Genomic DNA, 24,957 nt, shown 5'->3' with positions numbered 1-24,957 from the left:
ATTTTTTTTTAATTTAAAAAGCCAGGTGGTAGTGACATATGCCTTTAATCCCAGCACTCAGAAGTCAGATCTCTGAGTTTAAGGCCAGCCTGGTCTACATAGGGAGTTCCAAGACAGCCAGGGCTACACAGAGAAACCCCTGTCTGGAAAAAAGAAAAGGTTGTAAGCCTCCAGGTTGGTACTGAGAATTGAATACAGACCCTCTGGAAGAGTAGTCAGTGTCCCTAACTTTAGCATCTCTCCAGCACTTATACTTCTCAATGTCCTGGAACTCACTATGTAGGCCAGGCTGGCCTTGAACTCAGAGATCCATTACACCTAGCTTTAACAAAACATTTTTATTGGTCCTGGAGGAATGGCTCAGCAATTAAGAGCACTGGCTGCTTTTCTAGAAGAACCAGGTTCAATTCCTGGCACCACAGCAGCTCACAACCACAAATAACTCCAGTTCCAAGAAACCTGACACCATCTTCTGGCCTCTGGCAGGTAATTCAAACATACATACAGACACAACACCCACATGTTTAAAATAAATAAAAGTCACAAATTTTTATTACTTCTTGGAGAATCTCTTACAATGTATTTGATCTGGAGAATCTCTTACAATGTATTTGATCACATTTACCTCCCACTTCTTCCCTTACATCAACCAGCACTTCCTTTCTAATTCTGTTGTTCTCCCCATTGCTTTTCTGGGTCCACAGTTCCTATTTGTAATACAAAGTTAATTCCTAGCTCATAGCCTTACTCATGGCCTTCTCTAAGTCTGGGAATGTTCTCTCTCAGTCTTCATAGTCTTCCTCAGTCACTGTTCAAGTCTTCGAGGAAAGGCTTTCTTCCCTAAGAACGCCTCTAAATACAATACCACCTGCCTCCCCTCACCCTTGGAGCAAGTCTTGAAATCATCACTTATTTGCTCATCTCTTTAATATATCTTCCACACCAGAAAATAAACTACTTTAGCCACCATATCTCTAACAGCTAAGACAGGGCTCAATGTAGTGGCCTATGTATATATCTTTACTAAATAATGTACCAGAAATAAAAATTGAACTGTATATACTACTGATGCTTTCATGTTATAATTCCATATATGTGTGTGTGTGTGTGTAAAATATGTATGTATGTAGAGAGAGAGACCAGGAGTTCAAGGTCACCCTCCAATACACAGAGCCCCAGGCCACCCCCTCCTGGGCTACAACCTGAACTACACTAGTCTGTTTCAAAACTAGCAAACACAGACACACACACACTCACCATAGCACTTACAAGAGCAAGGAACTTCACTGACTCAACAAAAATCCAAACTAACCATTAAGACTAAGTTTGTAAAAAGTGATTCATCTAACCAGCAGACATTTACTTAACACACACCATGTTGACTGTGTTAAGAGCTGGTACCCGCCTTTGAGATTTTTGTTTGTTAGCTTTTTTGAGACGACATCTTTCTGTGCAGTCTGGCTAGTCTTGAACTGACAATCTTCCTGCCTCAGCTTCCTATAGACCATTGTCACTAAGATAGTGTTTTTAAACTAGATGGAAAATGACAGGTGTGTCCTATTATGTGTGGAACATAATAGAGAAAGAGTTCTACATACCACAACAAAGGGTTTTGGTTTTGTTTGAAGACAGAGCCTCTCTACATAGCTCAGGCTGTCCTGGAGCTCACTACATAGACTAGGCAGGCTGGTCTTGAACTCAAGAGATCCACCTGCCACTCTCTGCCTCCTGAGTGTTGTGATTAAAAGTGTGGGCTGGGCAGCCACCATGTCAGGCCAACAACAAAAGTTAAGATAGGTTTCTATTGCTTTAGAAAGGGCAGGACTAGAGGACCACGAAGACAGGACAGCATAAGACGAAACAGTCAAGAGATGAGTCCAGCAGTGGTGGTGCACGCCTTTAATCCCAGCAATCAGAAGGCAGGGCCAAGCCAATCTTTGTGAGTTCGAGGCCAGCCTGGTCTACAGAGCAAGTTCCAGGACAGCCAGCGTAATGCAGAGAAACCCTGTCGAGAGAGTGAGAGAATGTGTGTGTGTGTGAGAGAGAGAGAGAGAGCACACACACTCACTTTGTTGGGGAAAATTGTCCCTCTTTGGGACCCGCTGGGGTTTCCTTCGCTGGGTCTTCGGCACTCTACAGAACCTGACACTGACAAGTTCTAGCTGTCTGGGGTGGGGGAGGGGGTAGTACGTGCACTGGATCTGAGAGTGCCCCACCTTACCTTAGACCGCTCGGTGGTGTCCACCCAGTACAAGGTTATATTTCGGGCGATCATGACCTCCTGGACCCTCTTGGGCAACACCTTCTCCATCACCTGCTTGGGGGTTAGCGGCACGCGTTGAGCCTGGGCCTCGCACCCCGACACGAACTGCAGCAGCTCCCTCTGCGAGTGAGGACAGGGCGCCAGGAGGAAGACGGCGTTCCCAAAGCCCCCGAGCGCGGCCAGGGCCTCCTTGGCCTCGCTGTCGGCGTCCAGCAGTCTCCTCCCGCTACTCCGCAGGATCGGCTTTGTGGGCGACGTGATCTCCGGCCGATCCCACTGGTAATCTAGCAGCGTCTCCATCAGGGCACCGTGAGTGTGGGTGGCCCTGGGCGTCGGGCCGGGCAGGTGGGCGCCGGGAGCGCCATCCCCGAGCCTGGCCTGCAGCTCCTGCTCGAAGTCCTCCCAGGAGCGGCTCCCCAGTTCACGGAAGTCAGACACGCGCGAGGGGCGGCTCCGTGCCCCCTGAGAGTCGAAGAACTTGAAGGCCCAGTGGACCCTAGCCAGGCCGAAGCGGCAGCTGAGGTAAGTGAGGAGGCGCAGGGCGGCGCGCCTGGCCGGGCTGTGGCGAGCGGCGTCGCCCGCGGTGTCCACCAGCAGCACCACTTTGTGGCAGCAGGCCATGTCGGCCGCCGCGGGGTTCGGCCCGGCCGCGCGTCGCCCTTCCCGGGGCAAGGGACTCTCTTCAGCGAACCAGCGCCATTGCCCGCTTCTCTGAGGCCCTAGCTCCGAAGCCTCCCGCGCTCCGCGACAGCTGCCACTATTGGAGGAGCAGGGGCCCAAGCCTGATTCTTATTGGCTGCGGGCTGAACGTAAACTGCGTAAGCACTTCCTTTTTTGAGCCTAACTGGAAGGAGTGTGGAAAAGCTGCGCTCGATTGGTGGAGGGTGTGGCTGTGGGCGGGGCGCTGTGGGCGGGGCGCTGAATTCCGGGAGACACTTGGTCCTCATTGGCCTGAGCCTTCGTTTTAAAATTTAAAGAGGCGGTACTTTGGGGGCGTGTGCGTGCGTGAAGGAGGCGGGGGCGTGGGACCCTGGGGCCTGGGAGGTGCATGGGGAAGGGGTTTGGCGTGGTTTGAGTCCAACTCGCCCTAGTCTTTTCTTAAGTCTTTAGGGAACAGAATCTGGTGACGGAGGCTTTAATTTTTTGCCATAAACATTTCCCCCCCCCAGCCGAGGTAGAAGGATCGCGGGTCCCAGACCAGCCGGGGCCACTGGAGCAAGGAGTACAGTGGAAGGGCGCTGGATATTGTGAAGGACAGGAAGGGATTCCGGGAAGGAAGGGAAGTGACAGAACTCGTGTTCTCAAAAGAGCACTCGTGGTCCTCCTGGGAAAATCCAATGGACAAACACCTCAAGGAGTCAAAATAGAGGCAGTGAGATACACGAGGAGTCTGCAGAGCATCATCAAGGGGGCTGGCTGTTTTACAAACTAAGGAATGAACCAACATACCAGAGAGTACCTAAGCCAGTTCTTTGGGTGCAGAAAAATTATACTAGAACATCTATATCCCCAGAGCCCGCCTTTTTAAAAAATCTTACCCCTCATCCACTCAATAGACGTTTTAACTTGCTTTTGTTGCTTGTTTATTTTTGTGACTTTCTCTTGTATCCTGCCACCACCTCCCTAGTGGTAGATTACTGGTATGCTCTCATTAAACCCTGTTTATGGAGTGTTGGAGGTCAAATCCAGGACCATGTACATACTACACCCAAAAGGTGTTTGTTTTTCTTTTTCTTTCTTTCTTTCTTTTTTTTGTTTGTTTGTTTGTTTGTTTGTTTTATGTTGGGGGAATGGTTGCTAGGGATGAAACCAAGGGACTGGCATGTATTTAGTGAGCATGCTTCCTCTCAGCCACATCCCTGGCCACTGGATATTATTTATTTTATTTTATTTAGTTTTACATCTTACTGTATGAGTGTTTTGCTCACATATGGATATCATGTGAATGCCTGTGTGCAAAGATCAGAAGACACTGTTGGATTCTTTGGATCTAAAGTTACAGATGGCTGTGAACCACCATGTGGGTGTTGGGAATTGAACTCCGATCTTCAAGTGCTCTGCATCACTGAGCCATCCTCTCTTCAGCCCCTAATATGTGTTTTTGGTACCAGATTAAGGGGATTTGAGATTATCTGATTGAGTTTTAACTTAAAATTACCTTCAATTCCCCTACATATGGAATTGAGGTGGGGGGGGATGGGAGGGGAGGGTGGTTAGAGTGCATGTGAGAGGGCAGAGAGGGTAAAAGGGAGGAAAGGAGGGAGGGAGGGAGGAAGAGAGAGGGAACTGGGATCGACATGTAAAATAATAAATTTTAAAAAATGCTTTGACTCCAAAATTTAAGTTCAAGGACAAGTTACTGGGGAAAAGGATTTTTATTTTTATTTTCACAGAAAATGAAAAGATGTGGATTCCTTCCAGACTAATGTGGTTTGATCAAGCCAGATCACCTGAAACAGAGTACCAGGTGATCCTACATTCAAAACAGCTGGACAAAGCAGCCTTACAGACTACAGCCAGGATTTCTGCATCTTCTTGACAGTGCCCCTTACCAGCAGGAAGTAGTTTGGAAAGAACGACGCCCAAATTCCCAAATAGTGTCTGTAAATGTTTGTTTTCATTTAAATAGACTTGGTTATATAAAATTAAAAAAATAAATAAAAAATAAAATAAATATTGTTCTAAATAATAAAAAAAAATTACCTTCACAAACAGGACACACAGCCTTATAAAATCCCTGTAATAAAACCACATATTGTTAATGTTAATAATGCAATCACAAGGCAACACCATTTTTAGAATGTCAGCCATCTTTTTTTTTTTTTAAAAAAAAGACAATTTGATCAAATCTTACGTTTAAATTGTCAAGATAAAATTAAAGACATTGATTGACCTAGAACGATCCCTGGTTCTGCCTCAAACTTCAAAATACTGGGATTACAGTGTATTCCAGGTGAGAGTATTTGAAACAGATTGTTTTTTTTTTTTTTTTCTTATAAGGATAAAGAACCATGGACCTTAACATAAATGCTTATTATACTTTGAAATATTAGCTGGGCATATTGACATGTTCTTATTATAACCAAAGCACTTAGGAGTGAGTCTGAGACAGGAGAATCCAGAGTTCTTGAGCTATGTTGCAAAACTCTGTCTAAAGAAAGATTAAAATCTGATCGGTATTGGTGCACACTTTTAATCCCAGCACTGGGAGGCAGAGGCAGATGGAACACTGAGTTCTAGGCAATCCTTATCTACAGATCGAGTTCCAGCACAGGCAGAGCTGTTACGAACAGAAACCCTGTCTGGAAAACAAAACAAAAGTATGAGTCTTACAATCAGTTAGGCATGCAAAAATTTCTTAATATTTGTTTATATAATTGTTTCCAAGTTTCTATTTTATATTTCATTATATGTTATATTATAAGTGTTGATAGAAAAGAGTTGGGCATGGTTGCACTATGCCGTTAATTCCAGCACTCAAGAGGTAGAGACTGGCAGATCTCTGTGAGTTCAAAACTAAGTCTACATAGTGAGCTTCTGGGCAGCCAGGGCTACAGAGTGACACCCACACTACATAGGGTCTCCAAAGGGTGGGTGGTGGGACTGGAGCAACCATGGTGAAGATGAGTTGTTGCTCTTATAGAGAACCTGGGTTCATTCCCAATACCCTTTGGTGGCTCGCAACCATATGTAACTATGATTACAGAAAGTCTAATGCTCTTTTTTCTGATTGCCATGGGTAGGCATGCATGTGGTATGCATACATACATGTATGAAAAACACTCATACACATCAAGTAAATATTTTTAAAGTACACATAATTTGCTGATTAAATATACATATTGTTGAGAGCCATGTGGCTAGTTTCAGACCAGTATATGAGTGCTTGTCCAAGGTATCTCCAGATGAGCAAAGCCCACGGGGACAGTCTTACTCAGCAAGGACCAGTGGGCTTCGGGACTGTACAGAATACTGCTGGGACCACTCACCTGCATGCTCTCTTCTTTTTCGTAATATTGATTCTCTTGGTGGTTTTAGTGTCATATTGTCAGTCATGCATGGGACAGATGTGATCATTTCTGGAAACCCCATTTTTTTTTTCTCCTGTATTTTCTCCTAAAACTTTTTGGGAGCTGATGCTTCTCCCGTTTCTTGTCTAGAGATGTCACTCCCGACCCTGGAGCTGTTCTGATTCCATGCTGATAGGATCGGAGGCAGGTCACTCCTACTTCTGTAAATATGTTTTGAATGAGATCGTTCTTGAAAATGTGTTTATCCACCTTTAGCTCTGTAAAGACAGGATGTATCTGGCTTGATATTTGGCCAAACTAGAAAAATAAGTGTTGTTTTGGTTGTAAGATGTTTTGATGTAAAAGTTGGGAAAAATATATTTCATGTATTTGTTTTTGCCAGAGGTTAATGTTGAAGAATGGGAAAATCTTGTTAGTGTGGAAAAAAAATCTTGTTTTTGATGTATAAATAAAGATGGCTGGAGCTATTTGGGGCTAGCCACTTGTGTGAATTCATCTGGTAGTCGGTCAGTTCATTTCTTAGCACCAACGCCTTCCCAGTCTTAGGACCTGAACCCAGGCTGTGGGTGGGACCACAGCAACATATGTTGAGGATACAGATTTTATACCTCTCTGTGCATTTTTTAAAGGTATGAGCATTCTGTATGCCTGCAGGCCAGAAGAGAGCATCAGATCCCATTATAGATGGTTATGAGCCATCATGTGGTTGCTGGGAATTGAACTCTGGTCCTCTAGAGAAGAAAAAATGCTCTTAATCACCAAGCTACCTCTCCAGCCTCTCTAATGTAATTCTGTGCCCTTAAGGGAAAACATCAAAGTGTGGACACTACTGGTCTACACTTCATGTCAGTGACTTTGGACCAGGGTTCCTGTGGTGGAGATACGGAACCATGGTTGTGTTAAAGATATATTCCAGATTGCAGGCTATAATAATAACTTCTAGGTTTAGGGCCTGAAAGTTGAACAAAAGTAGAGAAGGAGTGAGAAAGTAATGGTGAGGAGGCAGACTCTAGTTAGGCAATGTTATGATTAAGATGCTATGATGGAAAAATAAATAACTAAAAGATATAAAATTAGGGCTTATGGCAAGAAGGGAAAACTAGAAAGAACAAGAATTTCTGCCAGTAGATAACTCACTGACTACAGAATACAGAGACCACATGCTGTTCTCAGGAGTTAAAGAAGCAAGCCAGAGCCCACACCAGCATCCTCCCTGCCCCATTATCTTGAGAACAAGGCCACTGAGCCTGCTGACCGTGTAAAGAAACTTTGTACTCTGTAAAATCTCTGTAACCTTGGAAACATTGTGAGCTGAGACTAGTGGTCTCAAGCCTTCCTTTCCCTTTTCCCTTTTAAAAATCCTTCACAATTGTAAGCAGACGCCTTACTCTTTCGATAGAGTGAGGCCCCAGCTGGTTTTGTTCTTAGCAATAAAAACCTTTTGCTTTTGCAGTCAGGAGTCACTTCCTTGGAGGTTGAGAAAACCCGGTAGGCACAACAGATGCCAGCTGGACCCCTGTAATTATTGTGAATTTGATGCAACCTAGAATCACCTGGGAAGGGCCTTGATGAAGGATTAGTCTACATTGGACTGGCCTGTGGGCTGACCCTTGTGGGGTTGTCTAAATGAAGGCAATGAATGTGGGAAGCCTCAGCTCTTGGTGGGCAGCATCATTCCCTAGACAGAGGGGCTTAAACTATATGAATGAAGAAATTGTGCTGGACACAAGCAAGTGAGTATCCATGCATAAATTCTTTTCTCTCTGCTCTTGACTGTTTTAAGTTCCTGCTGCCTTGATGTCTCTATTCAGTTAATGGTCTGCAACTTGGAATTGTGGCCTAACAATTAGATCTTTTCACCCCCTAAGTTGCCTTTTGTTGGGATATTTTATCACATTAACAGAAATTAAACTAGGATAATTCCCAAGTGGGGAAGTTTCAGGTGTGCTGTTAGATATGTGAGTACAGAGCAGTGAGGAGAAATCCCGGCAAAGACATAACTTGAAAAGGATGAGTGCCTAGCTGCCGTTTAAAGCCCCGGGCCTGGATGAGCTCACCAAGGTGTCTCAGCTCCAGGTAGTGATGGGGCTGGGTGTGTGTGTGTGTGTGTGTGTGTGTGTGTGTGTGTGTGTGTGTGTGTCTGTTACCCGAGTTGTGGATGTGAAGAATGGCAATGAGAGGTACTTCCCAATTCAGAAAAAATTCTGGCTGCACAGTCATCATGGCTGACTCAGACTTGCTGGTTTTGATAACCAGGAAAATGAATTCTCAGTCTGCTTTCAAGGTAAACTGCAAATCAATGGTAACCTGGGTCTACAATGAAGTTACAAAGCTTTCAGCTTCAGCCAGGCAAAGCTAAGCTGTGAAGAGCTGCCTTAGGCGAAACTCAGGACATCCAGATGACATAGGGAGATATATAGATAGCCATGTCTCAGTGTCAGGACCTAGACTGACACTTCCCATCAGCAGTGGGTGTGGACAATTGAGTTTTTCATGAACTTTGTGGTGAGTAGGGCCTGCTGACCTACTGTTGCTCTGAGGAGTTATATACAACTGTGCATGACAAACTACTATTGCCAACAGTGGCTTGGGGTAAATTTCAGTTTCAGAACAAAATTAAGAGCAATAAAATCAGGGCTATAGAGTAGGCTCTGTGGTTAAGAGCATTTGCTCTTGGAAAGGACCCAGGTTCAATTCCCAGCATCCACATGGAGGTTCACCATCTCCTCGGGCACCAGGCATGTATGCAGTACACAGACATACTTTCCGGCAAAACATTCATATTTACATAATAGTAAATAATTTTTAAAAGTTTATAATCTAAAATAAATTCATGTTTTCTGATCCAGTGAGATGGCTCAGTGAACAAAAAAACTAACCTGATGACCAGAGTTCAATCCCCTGAACCCATAGAAAGCCAGAGCAGTGGCTCTGCCTGCAATCCCAGCTCTCCCACAGCAAAATGGGAGGCAGACAGGAGAATCCCCCGGAAGCTTGATGAGCTTGGAATACACAGCATGGTGAAGAAAAGATAGACCATGCCTCAACACGGCCAAAGGAGAGAGCCAACTCCCCTAAGTTGCTCTCTGACCTCCATACATCTGCCCAGGCAAAGACCTTCAAAGGCCCACTCCTAGTGACCCACCTTGTTCTACAGTCTCAAAAATAAGTAAATAAATAAAAGCCACCACTGAACTGGGGTCTAAGTGTTCAAAATGTGAGCCTGTGTTGGACACTTCATTTTCCAACAATAACAAGCAGTGTCTTTCTCTTTGTAGTCTTAGTGCCTAACAGAATACATATTCAGTAATTAACGTTAAAATATTACCAAGAATTTATTTCTTTGGTTAGAAATGCAGGCAGATACCAGAAAGTACCACCAGGGGGTGGCAGCAGCCCTCTATCAAGGGCTCCTTAATTTGCCTATGGAAAGCAGAAACCAGCGGTTTACCAGACACCCCCAAAAGACCTTGGGTGGTTGAGAGGCTGCATGTGGGACACATGAGTCCCCTTCCTTTGGAGAGAGCTGTTTCCTTTTCTCCCCCATAAATAGAAATCAGGTATTTTTACCACCTAGTGGGATGGTCTGGATGGTGGGCAAGCCTTACAGTGATTCTGCAAGGCAGGTGTTACTTTCTCCCTCCTTCTCCACCTGAGGGGATTGAGGCTCAGATTAATTATCATAGCTAGCAAGAGAGATTCAGGCCCCCCAAAAGCTGCAGACAGCCTCCCCACAACTCTCTATCTCCCACCAGCACTGGGTGGGTGTTCAGTGATCCCAAGGCTGGCAGTGCCTACTAGCCAGGGAAGTCGGGTCTCATCATTCCTGACTGTACAGCAAGCAAGCCTGTCTCTACCTTTCCTTACTGGGAGCATTATTCACTCTGCCTTTGGGAGCTTCATAGTCAGGGATCTGTGTCACTTGCAGGCACCTGTGCAAAATAAAGTGCCAACCCCTTTTAAAAAATGGGAGAGGGACCATGAAGACATAACTCTGCACTTAAGAATACTGGCTGCTCTTCCAGAGGACACAGGTTCGAATCCTAACACCCATTTGGCAGCTCACAACCCTATGAACTACAGTCTCAGGGGATCTGATGCCTTCTTCTGGTCTCCTCAGGCATCAGGCACTCATGTGTTACACAGATTTACACACAGGCAAAACACCCATATGCATAGAAATGAATACAAATTTATTTTCAGTTGAGTGAAAGAGGTGGCTCGGTGGTTGAGAGTCCTTTTTGCTCTTGCAGAGGACCCAAGTTTGGTTCCCAGCACCCACATGGTGATTGAAACTATCCGAAACTCAGTTCCAAGAGATATGACGCCCTCTTCTAACATCCACAGACACATACTTGCAAAAAAATACTCATACACATAAAAATAAAATGAGTCTAATATTTTATTTTTCAAGACAGGGATTTTCTGTGTAACAGCCCTCGCTATCCTGGATCACAGGTGCACACCACCACCTGGCTTCTAAAAATTTTTAAATTAAGAATTTCAAGCCAGGAGGCGGTGCCACACCTTTAATCCCAGCACTCTGAAGGCAGAGGCAGGTGGAGCTCTGTGAGTTTGAGGTCAGCCTGGTCTATAGAGTGAGTTCCAGGACAGCCAACACTACAGAGAAACCCTGTCTCAAAAAACAAAAAAGGATTTTGGTCAGACATGGTGTTCCATACTTGTAAATTCAGGCTGAGCCTGGGAAGCTGAATATGAGCATCACTGTGGGTTTGAGGCTAGCCTATGGTACAGAGTGTGTCTCGGGCCAACTTATGCTACAGTGAGACAGCCATATATTATACACACTGCATAATTATACACACTGAGTAATATTACATATTATGGCATGTAATATATGATGTGTGTAATATGTAGTATAGATAGAAGGCAGAAGTGGAAGGACGGATGCCAGCCTAGGCTACAGAGTGAGACTGTCTCAAAGCCTCCACAATAACAAATACAATAAAACTTAAGGATTTAAAGGTGGGACAATCAGATTGTTTAACTACACTCAGGTCCCTTCTAAGCATTTGGTCTCAGTGTTGGAAGAGCTGGAGAGTTGGTTCAGCAGATAGTGTACAGAGGGTCTGAGTTCTGTTCCCAGCACCCACAGCAAGTCACTTACAAATGCCTGTGACTCCAGCCCCAAAGGATCCAGCACCCCTTATGGTTGTCAATGTACTGCACTCATATGCTCAAATCCACACACATATATATGAAAACTAAAACTAAAAATTAAAATTAAAAGGAGGGCGTAGGATTAGAGCAATAGTCCTTAACCCTGGCTACATGTTCGAGACCCTTGAGGACTTTAGAGCTACACTACCCCCACAGACTCCAACCCAGTGGGTTTGGGGACAATACCTCTGAGTAGAACATTACCTCTTATTCTGAGACTGGTTTCTATATGAAGAAGGCATGAGCGAAAATGCCCCCCTCTCTGAAAAAGCCACCCAATTGAGGTCATTTCCACAAGAGGGCTCTGTGTGAGGAGGTCCCCTGTATGAGATGTTCAAGTGGCAAATACAGACAGTGTCATAGTAGGTCCTGGAAAAGGGCATATTTTCTGGGAACACTTTCACCTCTATGGTAGCCACTTGTCCCAGCATCCACTCAGCCCAGCAGCTCATACTGTAGTGCTACCTGGTCTCAGGGAAGCTGTTGTAAGCTGTTGTTTGTGGCAGTATTTTTGCGCATGAAAAGACAACAATGGCTTTCCCATACCATTGCTCACTTGCCTAAGCTAAGCCATGGTCATAAGCTCTTAAGACAGAATGAAACAAAGAGAAAATGCATTCAAGTTTTTTGGGTTATATGGGGGGGTGCTCTGCTTGTTTGTTTTGGTTTTTGTTTTGAGAGAGGGTCTCTCCATTATGTAATGTCTTTTTTGTTGTTGTTGTTGTTGTTCTTTTGTTTGTTTTGAGACAAGATTTCTCTGTGTAACAGTCCTAGCTTTCCTGGAACTTACTCTGTAGATCAGGCTGGCCTTGAACTCAGAGATCTACCTGCCTCTGCTTTCCTAGTGCAGGGATCAAAGGTGTGCGCCACCACAGCTGGTTGCGAAACTGCATCTAATGAACACTTTCTGAATGCAGGGCATCAAGGACAAGAGCATTCATATTTAATTCTCAAAGAAAACCTTCAGAGTATTTTTTTTTTAAATCCCCTGTCATACAGCTCAGAAAGGTTAAGTAAGTGGCTGATTTGGGAGGACTCACACTTTCAGGGTGTGTGGGGGGGGGTGTAGGGGTGGGACGAGGGACATTCCTGCAAGCTAAAGGCCTGAGACTCTGCTCTCTTCTTAACCCCTCCCCCCCCCCAGACTACGTAGTGCTCACTGGACAAAACCTGTCTACAGGCTGGTGTGGTCCCAGAGTTCTGTGGTGCTGGCCCTCCCTTTTCTGGGCAGGGGAGCAACCTGTGACTGAAGGCAGCCAGGCATGGCCCAGACCTGCCTTATCAGGGCGGCACAGAGCCCAGAAACCCCTCATGTCAGGTGGCTAAAGACCTGGCTTGGAACACCATGTCTGTTTACAGCCGTGGAGAATCAAGGGCTAAAGGTAGGAGCTTTGGGGAAGCATCTCCTTCTAGAGCCCACCAGGAGAGGGACCAGAGCAGATGGGGACATGGGACACCTGAGCAGTGCTGAAAGTCCTTTTAAGGCCAGACCCCTCCGAAGACAGTCACACTGCAGAGCACCTATCCTGGTCCTCATCAGTTCCTGGTCCTTCCCAATGAAGGACAACTTCACTCCAGAGGAAATCAGTGAACTCCTGGATGCAGGAATGGAAGAGAATGGATAACTTAGATAGTTGGAGGATGGACAAAATTGAATCTTCCCTAATGGGCTCTGGCCAGAGCCTGGGAAGGGCAGAATAAATTGGGCATCCTAGTGTGATGCTGAGGTCTCACTCCCTAGGAACTCATGCCTCCCCTTTCAGGAGTAAATCCCTTCAATTTCCCGCCCTTTAGGAGAGCCCAGCAAGTGAGGGCTGACCCAGCACAGAGAGCCCTTAGACCTGATTGCTTATCAAAGCAGGAATCCACTGCCTCCAGGCTGTTTGGGACCAGGGGCTGGGAAATCCCTTTTAAATTCATTCTTCAAAAGCATAAACAAGGCAAACTGGGGATGTAGCTCAGTTTAGAGTGCTTGTCTGGCTTTCAAGAAAGCCTTGGGTTTAGTTTGCCCCAGCCCTTCCTTTGATGGGCTCTCTAGCACCCTATAACCCCACACACTGGATATAGTCTGTAATCCCAGCACTGTCAAGGTGGAGACAGGAGAATCAGGAGTTCAAGGCCGTTCTTAGGTATGCAGGGAATTCAAGACCAGCTTAAAGCCTGAAATACTAATATATGTTCACATTGTTGCACAGCAACCATCTCACACAGGAACTGCTTCCTCATTACATATCACAGCTTCATCTTAGAAACGATGTGTTGCGCGCGCGCGCGCGCGCACACACACACACACACACACACACACACACACAGAGAGAGAGAGAGAGAGAGAGAGAGAGAGAGAGAGAGAGAGAGAACTATGATATGGAATGCCAAAGAGGTTCTGGACATGCATGGGGGTTGGTGGTTGTGTGTGCTGTAGTGTGAATGTACTTATTGCTACTGAACTGAAGGACGCCCTCAAAATGGTTAAAAAAGTGTAAACTTTACCTTATATATTTTTAATTGCAACTTCAAGAACATGGTGCTGAATGTTTTCCTCAGTGGCAGAGCACCTGCCTGGCATGCCTGAGGCCCCAAGTGTAATTCCCAGAACTTGGAACATTTGAGAGGAGTGGAGGGGAGGAGGGAGTAGGTGAGAGAAGGTAGGATGGGGGGGGGGGAGAAGGAAGGAGGGACGGCATTCAGGAAGTATACACAGTATCACGAGGAGAAAAGGGTTTAAGGTAGAAACTGACAGTCTTGGGGGAATGGTGGGGGTCCCTGAAAATCTAAGAGGGACTGTGAAGGAAGGTACTTCCAGCTGAAGGGAGGTTCAGAGCAGAGTGTGTGCTCTGGCCGGGTCTGCATGCAAGCAGAGGCATGGGGGAATTGTCTTTTCCAAGGCCCTGTTTGTGCATCCATCTCCCCCCTCCTTCTTTAGCTTGGATAGTTGTCATATTTAGACAGGGTCCTTTAAGAAGTGCTACCCACAGGCATAAAAATAAGGAGGCAAATTTAGACTGAAATGAAGACCTCAAAATAAAAGTTAAAACACAAACAAAAACAAACAAACAAGCAAAAACAAAATAAAACCAACAACAACAAAAAAAACAGAGTCAGGAAGATTGCCACAAGTTTAGGGCCTACTTGGGCTATGCAGTAAGTTCCAGGCTAGCCTAGACGACTTGCCTCAAAAAAAAAAAAAAAAATTGTTATGATGAAGCCAAGCTTACTGGTTCATGTATGCAGTCCAGCACTTAGAAGGCTGAGGCAGAATTACTGTAAGTTACAGATTGTACTAGCCTAGACCGCAATGTGCCTTGTCTCACATCAAAACAAAGAAAAATTTTATAGGTAATTTAACATACCAGTAGACAATTCCACATTATTATACTTTAAGGGGGGAAAAAGCCCCAGGGGCTGGAGGGATGGCTCAGAGGTTAGAAGCACTGGCTGCTCTTCCAGAGGTCCTGAGTTCAATTCCCAACAACCACTTGGTGGCTTGAAACCATCTATAATGAGATTTGGTGCCCTCTTCTGGCCTGCAAGCATACATAAATAAATCTAAAAAGAAAAAGGAGGCCCCTCCCTTCCTAGTGGTGGTACATGCCTTTAATCTTAGCACTCTGGAAGGCAGAGGCAGGTGGATCTCTGTGAGTTAGAGGCCAGCCTGGTCTACAAAGAGAGTTCCAGGACAGCCAGGACTGTTATACAGAGAAACTCTGTCTTGAAAAACAAAAACAAACAAACAAAAAACAAAAAGAAGATAAAAAAAAGGAAGCTGGGTGTGGTGGAGGGTGAGGCAGGCAGCCGATCTCTGTAAATTTGAGGCTAGCCTGGTCTACATAGCTAGTTCCAGGACAGTCAGGGATACTTAGAGAGACCATGGAGAGAAAGAGACAGAGAACAGCTAGACATGCTGCCTGGAGATAAACTCCTCCTGGTACAACACCAGGCGGCAGGCCCAGGTGGGACTGCTTCAGCTGTCCCCATGTTCACCCCGAGTTTCACCCTCTTCCCTTTCCCAACTCCCAGCCTTTGTGCCCTTCTGACCACTCTGACTTGGCCAAGAATTTGGCTAGGCTTCCTGCTACTTACAGAAATGCCCAAACTTACATAACCAGTATCTAGTGGCTTTTCTCAAGTAGCATAAGTCGGGAGGAAGGTGGTCCAGGGCAAAGCACCTCTGCCACGATCTCAATGCTTAGGCCCTTGCCTTTCTCCTGTGAAGCATTCCTTTGTTTGTTTGTGTTTGTTTTTAGAGAGAGAGGTCTTAAGCAGAGTTACTTCATCCTGGACCATCTTCCTCCCGATTTACACTGCTTGAGAAAAATGAAATAAAAGAGGAGGACATGACTGCTCCTCTGGTGTGTAGGATTCATTGTAGATGTAAGGGAGAAAGCAGGCAGAGGAGAGAGTCCAGGCTGAACATGGCTGATAGACTAACCCAGACCATGACAGGAGAGAGAAGCCACCAACCGAAAGAGGTCAAGAGACCAACTTAACCAGAATGGCTGAGTTATATAGGGATCAGGCCTGGGGCAGGGGAGCAGAAGCCGAGCCCCTGGAGGGGACAGGTTTAGGGTAGGGGGTGGGGTGCTGGGAGGAGCCCCAGGTACTGAGTGAGACTTGTCCTAGGTTTGAGACCCAACACCTGTGTAGCCAAAGCTGGCTTCTGACCCAGAGTAGTCCTTCAAAAGACCCAAGTGCAGGAATCTCAGATGTGCACTGTAACACCCAGCTAACATGTTCTAGAAAATTCCCAATTGCTGCCTGAACTGAAGCCACTGGTCATCGCCCACTGAATGTTTTCTGGATCATGTGTGGGGACGTCTCTGCCATTAACAGGTTCCCCCACCCTCCCTCTCTCCCTTCCTTTCCCTCCTCTCTCTTCCCAGCCCCACCACCCCCACCCCCACCAGCAGCCACAGTCAGAAAACAAGCATCTCAGAGTAGGCTCCAGCTGCCTGGTCGGTCTCTAAGAAAGCACCCCAAAGTTCAGCGGCTCCAAGAAAAGCTGAGGATTGGTTTTGCTGACAGATAGTCCATGTGGCCAGGTTTTGGTGAGAGCAGGTCTCATAGGGTATCCGGCTTGACCCGGCCACAGGCTCCTCACGGCCATCCACTGGACTTTTTATTTCCATTACTTTTATGTTTAGATTACCTGGTCCGTGTGGAGGTGGGCATACTGGACCACGAGTGTGCACTTGTCAAGGGTGCTGCTTTCTCTAGCTCCATGTTCAGCAATGTCTTCTTGAATGCTTGTCATCAGCTCTAGGGACAGTGTTCATTGCAAATGCTATGAATCAAGCTTTGGTTTCTTGTTTTATTGATTGGCTGATTGGCTAGGTTGAGTGATTGCAAAATGTTAATCATTCAGATTCAATTTAAAATGGCGCTGACTGTAGCCATGATATCGTGAATAGCAATATGTGTGTGGTGAGATGTTCTGGTTGCATATTACTCTCTGATTCAGCAAAGGTGTGTCTTCCATTATTAGCTAACCTGTCCTGTTCTTTCATTTCCTCTTCCTCCCTAACATAAAAGTGTCTACCAACGTTTGAGTCAGAATCAAGATGAGTAACCAGGGGTTGGCTGCAGGTAAAAGAGTTGGGCAATAAATAAATAAAAATATATTTAAAATAATCAGTTTCCCATATAGACTACTGCATGTTTTACTATTATTTGCAAATGTCAAATACCTTCATATCTGTAAGACTGATGTGTGTCCATAGGCACACGTATTTTCCTCAAGTCACTGAGTGGATCCTTTCACTACAGGCATCCATCAAATGCAAGTTCAAGGTCTCCAGTATTCTGCAAAATCCTTAGATGACTGGCTGGATTTGGAGTTCCTTTGCTGGATGGCTTTCTTCTGTGTAAGTTCAGTGAGACGTTTTAAAATGTAGTTTCCCAGCTCAGGAGGCAGAAGAGGGAGGACTTCTGTGAGTTCAAGGTCATTGTGGTATGCATAGAGAGTTTCAGGCTGGCCAGGGCTGCACAGTGACACCCAGTCAAAAAAAGAAAAAAAGAGAAAAAATTCAAGGTTAGAGAGATGGCTTTGTGGGGAGGTGGTCAGGGCGCCCCCTGCTGTTGCAAAAGCCCAGAGTTGAGTCCCCAGCAGCTCCAGGGGACTTACACACATGTGGCATATACACACATACACATAAATAAAAATAGGTATTAAAGTATAACACACACACACGATTTGGGGGGCAGGAGAGACGGGTCAGAGGTTAAGAACACTCCCTGCTGTACCAGAGGACCCGAGTTTGGTTCGTGGCACCCACACTAAGCTCTGTAACTCCAGCTTCAGAGGACCCAGTTTCTGGCTTCCAAGGAAGGGAGCCTGCTCACATATAACATATGTTCATGAAAACACGCATAAAATGTTTTTTAAAAATCATACACACACACACACACACACTATACTTAATGTTTCATTTAGCAATTCAAAATTTAGCTGTTTTTAAAAAAATGAAAGCTTTGTTGGAGAGAAATAGAAACACTACATACATGGGGAAAGAACACAAAAATCCAGCTGCTACAGGACAACCGAAATTCACAGTTACCCAATGCAGTTTGCCATTACTTTTCAGGGTTTTTGTTTGGTTGGTTTTTTTGAGACAGGGTTTCTCTGTGTAGCCCTGGCTGTCCTAGAACTAGCTCTGTAGATCAGGCTGGCCCCAAACTCACAGAGATCCGCCTGTCTCTGTCTCCCGAGTGTTGGGATTAAAGGTGTGTGCCACTGCCGCCTGGCTAGTTTATTTGGTGTTTTAGTAATGAATTCTTCAAATGATTCTTTTATAGCATTGATGAAGTTTTCATTTTTCAGAAAGCAGATATAAGAAACGGTAAACTTTATCATTAAAATCCAACAACTTCATTTTCAAGACAGGGTTTCTCTATGTAGCATCAGCTGTCACTTTGTAGATCAGGCTGACCTTGAACTCAGAAATAGATCTACTGGATGGAGGTGTGCTCCATCACAGTTTTTTTTTAATTTTTTTTTAGATCCAACAATTCTTGAACCACAGTTTTATATTTTTCAGAATTAATAACAATAGTACTTCCAAAAACTTTGATATACTCAACCCACTACTATAAGAGGACCTGAACTCCTCCTTGAATTTACTAAAGAACTGATAGAGGGAAGACAAATTTTAAATTCTGTTTAACATTATTTAGCCCTTTTTGAAGAATTTCTATTAAGTGTTCACATAGAAGTTGTTTCTCACAGAAGCAGTTAGTGACTTCTGTGTGATCCCATCTAAGGAAGAAGTCTGTCCATCTGCTTCTTCTAGGCATTTATTAAGAAGTCAAAGAGATACACAGGCCTCTCTTTCTTTCATTAACTTTTGACCTTCAGTTGCATAAAGCCAGTTAGTTTCTTCCAAACATCATTGTTCACAAGAGTCTTGGTAAACTTGCAAATCAGACAGCATGCCTAAAAGGTGCCATCAATTGCTTTCCTCTTGACTCTTTTGATCACTTATAATATGAGCCCTAAGTAACTCCAGTCCTATGTCCCAAACGGAGAAGAGCACTGGATTCTGAAGAAGGGTAAGTTCTGCCCAGCAACAAATAAAATGCCCCTGCTCATCATCATTTGCCCACAGTGATTTTTTCCAGCCTCTATCAACCATTTTTAGAAAAAGAACACAAGCCAATGAATCCTCTGGGAGCTGATGAATCTGTGTTTGATGTGATCTTCTAGAGTCTGTTTGTGTTCTTCTAAATGGCACTTAACTGGACTTCTATTTTGAATAGCTTTGCCACATTTTTTAGCTTTTGCCGTGTGTCATCTGTATAGTTTTAGGGTTATCTTTAGAATTCTTCATCAGTGACTTCTTAGCAGAGCCAGAGCAAAACTTGAGAGTGTGGTAGAGGATTTAGCCAGACCATTTGCATGGTGCATCGAAGAAATAACATACTCTAAACCTTTAAGTTGCTGCTACTGCGAGGTTGCAGCAATTGGTGAAGACTAGAAAGATGAGGAGGAAGGTTCCTCAGCCATTTTCATATCAAACCCTACAAACTCCAGGGTTTCTTCAAAATGCAACTTCTGTATCGGTACAGTATGTAGCTGGAAGTGGCTGCTGGAGTCCTGCCCGAGTCAGAGAATAAGGTTGAAAGGGACACTGAATCTCTAGGCTCTGGAGGGGTAGAAGAGGACAAGGTGGAATCAAAGACTTATCTCTAGTTACTGCTGCAGCTGCTGCTGTTTAACTGTGTCTTCTTGGCAGAGGTGGGAGGAGCAGTACTGGTTCTACCGTCACTGGCAGAAGTGCCTGAGAAGACACACCTCAGAGCTCCCAGATCCCGAAGCCCCCGGCTCTGCTGGACTTGAGGTGTGGGAGAGGTTCAGCTTTTTTATCAAGGGCCTCTCATATAGCCGTGTTTTCCATGAACCACTGGCTACGAGGGACTTGACTAAACTTTAGGGACCAGGAATTCATTTACCGATTATATGTTCCCAAGGATACAAACTCGCCACTCCAGTCCAGGCAAGTTAGAGGACAGTACCCGTTGAGCCCCTGACATCTCATGAGACATGTTTAGACTGAGGGTGTGAGGTCTGGGGCGGCTCCCTTGCTCCAAGTAGTTTTTATTATTTTACTTAATGTTTTCATTTTGTGACTGTTGCTTGGGTGTGAATAGCAGTAATAACTATGATGGCAATGAGATGGTTGTTGTGGTTATCCACTAGTCCCAATTGTTTGAGCAGGACGGCAACCCACGGAAAGACTTATTCATTCACTCCACATCCCTGGCTGACCATTAAGGGACTGGGTCTCGTCTCCAGTGGTCATAACAGAGTACTAACTTCATGGCTTAAATGACCCCATGTGTTTCTTACAGTTGGTGTCAGCCAGCACAGTTGCTCTGTGAGGGCTCTCCTCCTGGCTTCCAGACAGACACCACTGTAGTATTTGGTCTCCCACAATAGAGGGAGGCAGCCAGTTCTCTGGTGCCTTCCTTCCTTCCTTTCTTTCTTTCTTTCTTTCTTTCTTTCTTTCTTTCTTTCTTTCTTCTTTTCTTCCTTCCTTCCTTCCTTTTTTCTTTTCTTGTTGTTTTGTTTGTTTGCTTTCCAAGACAGGATTTCTCTGTGTAACAGCTCTAGCTGTCCTGGAACTCACTCTGTAGAGACCAGGCTGGCCTAGAACTCACAGAGATCTGCATGCCTCTGCCTCCCAAGTGCTAGAATGAATATATATATATATATATATATATATATATATATATATACATACATATATATATATATATATATATATATATATATATTTACCACATGGCTTTTATCTCTCTCCCATCCTGTGTGTCTGATTCAGTCTACATTTTGATAGGTCTCCTGCATGCTTTATCTTCTCTTTCTGTCTCTGCCTGGAAGTCCCAATTATCTTTCCCGCCTAGCTATTGGCTGTTCAGCTTTTTATCACACTAATCACAGCAACATATCTTCACACGGTGTACAAATATTCTGCAACAATTGATTGTGTGTGTATGAGTGTGTGTGTGTGTATGTGTGTATGTCTATGTTTTCTTTAGGCAGGGTCTCACTATCTAGCTCTAACTTGTGGACCTCTGACCTCAAGTCAAGCAAGGCTACACATCAAATCTAGCCCAGAGAATGGGCCGGGTGCTTATCTTCTGCCTCGGCAGCACCTTCTTTAAAGGCAGGAAGTTCTGTCCCATGTTCAAACTTGGGGACCCTCAACAAGTGGAGTGGGGTCCAGTAATGCTCTAGGGCAGAAGTTCTCACCCTGTGGGTCATGACCTCTTTGGAGTTGAATATCAGACATTTACATTAAAATTCTTAACAGTAATGTTATGTTTGGGGGTCACCACAGCATGAGGAACTGTGTTAAAGGACAGGAGCATTAGGACAGGAGTCTGGCTTGTGCATACTCCAGGTAACAGACACTCTCTTCACCTGTGGTCTTCATCCCCTCTTCCTCCTCTCCTGTTTCCCTGTGCGAAGAGCCCATTTCTCCTTTGCATGCTTTAGCAGCATTTCTTTCTAAGCATCAGGTAAGGCAGGCATTGGTAGAGGGAAGCTGTCCCCTAAAGCCACTGGCCAGCACAGCACCTTGCCATACATCTGTGGGCCCAGTTAGGCCTGGCCGTGACAGTGACCAAGAGGCCTGCTCAGATCTATAAAATTTTAAAAGATCCTTTCTCTCTCTCATCTCTATCTCCATGTGTTTGCTTATTTATTGGTTTTTCAAGATAGGAACTATCTCAAGATAGTTCCTAGCTGTCTTGGGACTTGCTCTATAGACCAGACTGGCCTCAAACTCAGAGATCTGCCTGCCTCTGCCTCCTGAGTGCTGGGTGCTGACCAAGACTTATTTATCTTGTTTTATGTGTATGAGAGCTTGCTTGCTTGTATGGATGTGCACCACATGCATGTAGTGTCCATGGAGGACAGAAGAAGGCGTTGAATATCCTGGAACTGGAGTTGTAGAAGGGTGCTAGCTGCCATGTGGTTGCTGAAGAACCAAACCTGGGTCCTCTGAAAGAGCTTTTAACTCCCGACCATGTCTTCAGCCCCCAAACTTTACAAATTTTCATATAGTTCTTACTTTTCTAGAACTGTCTGGTTTTCTCTTAAAGCCTTGTATCTACTACTCCTCTAGCACCCAGGGGGTAAATACATAGATTTGTATTTGATAGGCATATGCTTAATACAAAATTGACAATTTGATGGGGAATGTCCTTCTGTATGCTGTGAATATATGTTTCTCTTATGGGTTGATGAATAAAGCTGTTTAGGCTAACAGACAGGCAGGATTTAGCTAGGGGAAAAAAATCCAAGCAGGGATAGAGAAAGGTAGTTGGCAGAATTGAAGGGACACATGTGGCTGCCAAAGAAGCAAGAAACTGGGCATCACTGGTAAGCTAAGACCACGTGGAGATACACAGATTCGCAGAAATGGGTTAATAATTAAGAGAGAGCTAGCCAATAATAAGCCTGAGCCATCAGCCAAACAGCTTATAATTAATATAAGCCTCTGTGTGTTTATTTGGGAGTAAATGGCTGTAGGACTGGGCAGGACAGAAACTTCCATCTACAACAATTGACCCTGCATTGGGTACAGGGCCTGCGGTGGGCAGGTGATATACATACTGCTCCAGGTCCCTCCAGTAGAGCCAGAACCCAGGTGCTGTGCTTCAAATGTTCTGGCAAAATTCAACCTCCGGCATGATGACATATGGAGGTGGGGCCTTTGGGAGGTGCTTAGAGTGTGAGGGTGGAGCCCTGGCACATAAGATCAGCACCCTCATCACAGATCCTGAGGGATCTGCATCATCCCTACTGCCGCATAGGAGGGACAGCAAGAAGACACCATCTAGGAGAGTTCTTACCAGGTGCTACATCTGATCTTGAACTTCTCAGCCTCCAGAGGTGTTGCTTAGAATTCTACTGTTTATAATCTACCCAGTGTCTGTATATCTGTTACAGCAGCTGGAACAGACTGAGATACCAGGTGAGGTGTATAGGACCACTGAGAAATTCAGAGCCGTGTACTGTTGGAAGCCCTACTGCACACTACGAAGATCATTTTAAAATATTTCCATTTTGCTGGGTGGTGGTGGTGCGTGTCTTTAACTCCAGCACGCAGGAGGCAGGTGAATCTCAGTGAGTCAAGGCCACCCTGGTCTACAAAGTGAGTTCCAGGACAGCAAAGACTACACAGAGAAACCCTGTCTCCAAAAAAAAAAAAAAAAAATCCATTTCATATTAATGTGTATTTGCCAGAAAGTAATTTGAAATGGATGTGTGGGTTTCTTTCCCCTCTCTTACAATTTTTTTTTTAAATTTTGCCACAACTTTTTCAGATGTAGGAAGAGGCAAAGTGTAAAGTGTATAACCCATAGCCTTACCACTAGCTCAGGAATGAAATGTTACCCACGTAGTTGAATTGCTGGAAATGCACCTTTTCTGGTCCTTTCCCTCTGCTGTGGAAGTAATGTCCATCTTGAATTTGGAAAATACTGTTCCCATTCATTTCTTTGAACTTCAGAGTTATCACTAACATACATCTATGGGTTATTTTATTTTTTCTTCAGAGTTATCGCTAACACATATCTATGGATTGTTTAATTTTTCTTCAGAGTTATCGCTAACACACATCTATGGGTTGTTTTATTTTCTTTTCAATTTTCCCACTGACCTGCTAAAATAATTCTCATAATTTCACACTGACATTTTTTATTTACAAGCTAATTAAATCACTTAAATTCTTGAAGACCCCCTGCCACCATAAATTGGCTTCAAAAGTTATTAAATGGCCTGGCAGTGGTGGCACACTCCTTTAATCCCAGCACTGGGGAGGCAGAGGCAGGCAGATCTCAGTGAGTTCGAGGTCAACCTGGTCTACAAAGTAAGTTCTGGGACAACCAAGGCTACAGAAAACCCTGTCTAGAAAAACAAAATACAACAACAACTAAGTTTCTAATGTTCCCGAGCACAGTCAGTATGCTTGATGGACATTTATCTAGACCATTGTTTCCATTCCGTAGCTTTCCTTTTATGCTTTGTAAAGGGTCCCTGTGAACATGGAAACCTTAGGCCCTGACCCTGGATCTGGATTCCTGGGGCGGGACTGTTGGGTGGTATAGACAGAGTCCATTGGGAACACACAGAGCAAGAGCGGCAAGGACATTAGGAAACCAAGTGGAGGTGACATTTGGTAGCTCTCCTCGTTCAGTCATGGGTCTGCCCTAGGCTACTGTCGTTCATTTGTTTGTTAATGCGCTCCTACCAGCCTGGTGCCAGAAGCAAGGTGTAAGCTTGGTAGAGGGGGAGCTGGGGCTGACTGACCCCTCAGATGCTGTGTGCCTGCTGTTTCTGAGCCCTGAGCGAGAGTATTCACCGTGTCCAGTTCTGAGTCCTTTCTTAGGCTGCTACCTAGAACCTTGTTTTACCAAAGGGAAGCTGGCCCAGAGGCCCTGCAAGTCCGGGTAACCCAGTTAAAGCACCATTGGACTTTTCCAGCCCGTACTCCACCACCCGCTGGCCACGCCTCCCCATCGTCCTCCCTCTCTCCTGGTCCACCCTCTTTCCCTGTCCCCTCTCCACCTTTTCCTCCCTCTACCCTGGGCCTGCTCAGGGCAGGAGTGAGCCTGCAGGCCGCTTTCCAGATGCGATAGTCTCAGGTGGCTGCCTCTGGAACCCGCAGATCTTACCTTATCATTATCCATCAAAACTTTTCCTGCCACTTGAGCTCTGACTCAAGGTCACCTCCAGCCACTACACAGACTCCCTGCTACCTACCTGGAGACCAAGACAAGAGAGTGTGGGGCATTTAAAGAGCAGGGTTTTAGCTTGGAGCCTCCATAACAAGCAGAGAGCCAGAGTATGTGAGAGGCACAAATGACTAGAGCTTCCTCCGAGGCTCTGGGCTGAGCTCCATAGCCCAGATGAGTTATTTCCTCTCTCAGGGTCTCAGTTTCCTAACTGGAAAGGCTGTGGAAAGAGCGAATGACAAG

At 45.1% G+C, this 24,957-nt stretch overlaps 1 protein-coding gene and 1 pseudogene across 1 annotated transcript in view; both read right to left on the bottom strand.

The window, feature by feature from the left end:
- Positions 1 to 3,017, bottom strand: part of Ticrr (TOPBP1 interacting checkpoint and replication regulator) — a 40,128-nt gene extending 37,111 nt beyond the window's left edge. The window contains exon 1 of the mRNA XM_051206567.1: positions 2,222 to 3,017. Within this exon, the coding sequence (XP_051062524.1) occupies positions 2,222 to 2,884 (663 nt within the window). The 5' untranslated portion in view covers positions 2,885 to 3,017. The remainder of the gene's footprint in view (positions 1 to 2,221) is intronic.
- LOC127238120 (cullin-4B-like) lies at positions 2,946 to 24,499 on the bottom strand (annotated as a pseudogene).
- Positions 24,500 to 24,957: the final 458 nt, after the last annotated feature.

This window comes from Phodopus roborovskii, unplaced genomic scaffold (assembly GCF_943737965.1).
Source record: "Phodopus roborovskii unplaced genomic scaffold, PHOROB, whole genome shotgun sequence".
Taxonomy (NCBI): Eukaryota; Metazoa; Chordata; class Mammalia; order Rodentia; family Cricetidae; genus Phodopus; species Phodopus roborovskii.
The sequence above is the reverse complement of the archived record's forward strand: the minus strand, read 5'-3'. Positions and strand labels throughout refer to the sequence as shown.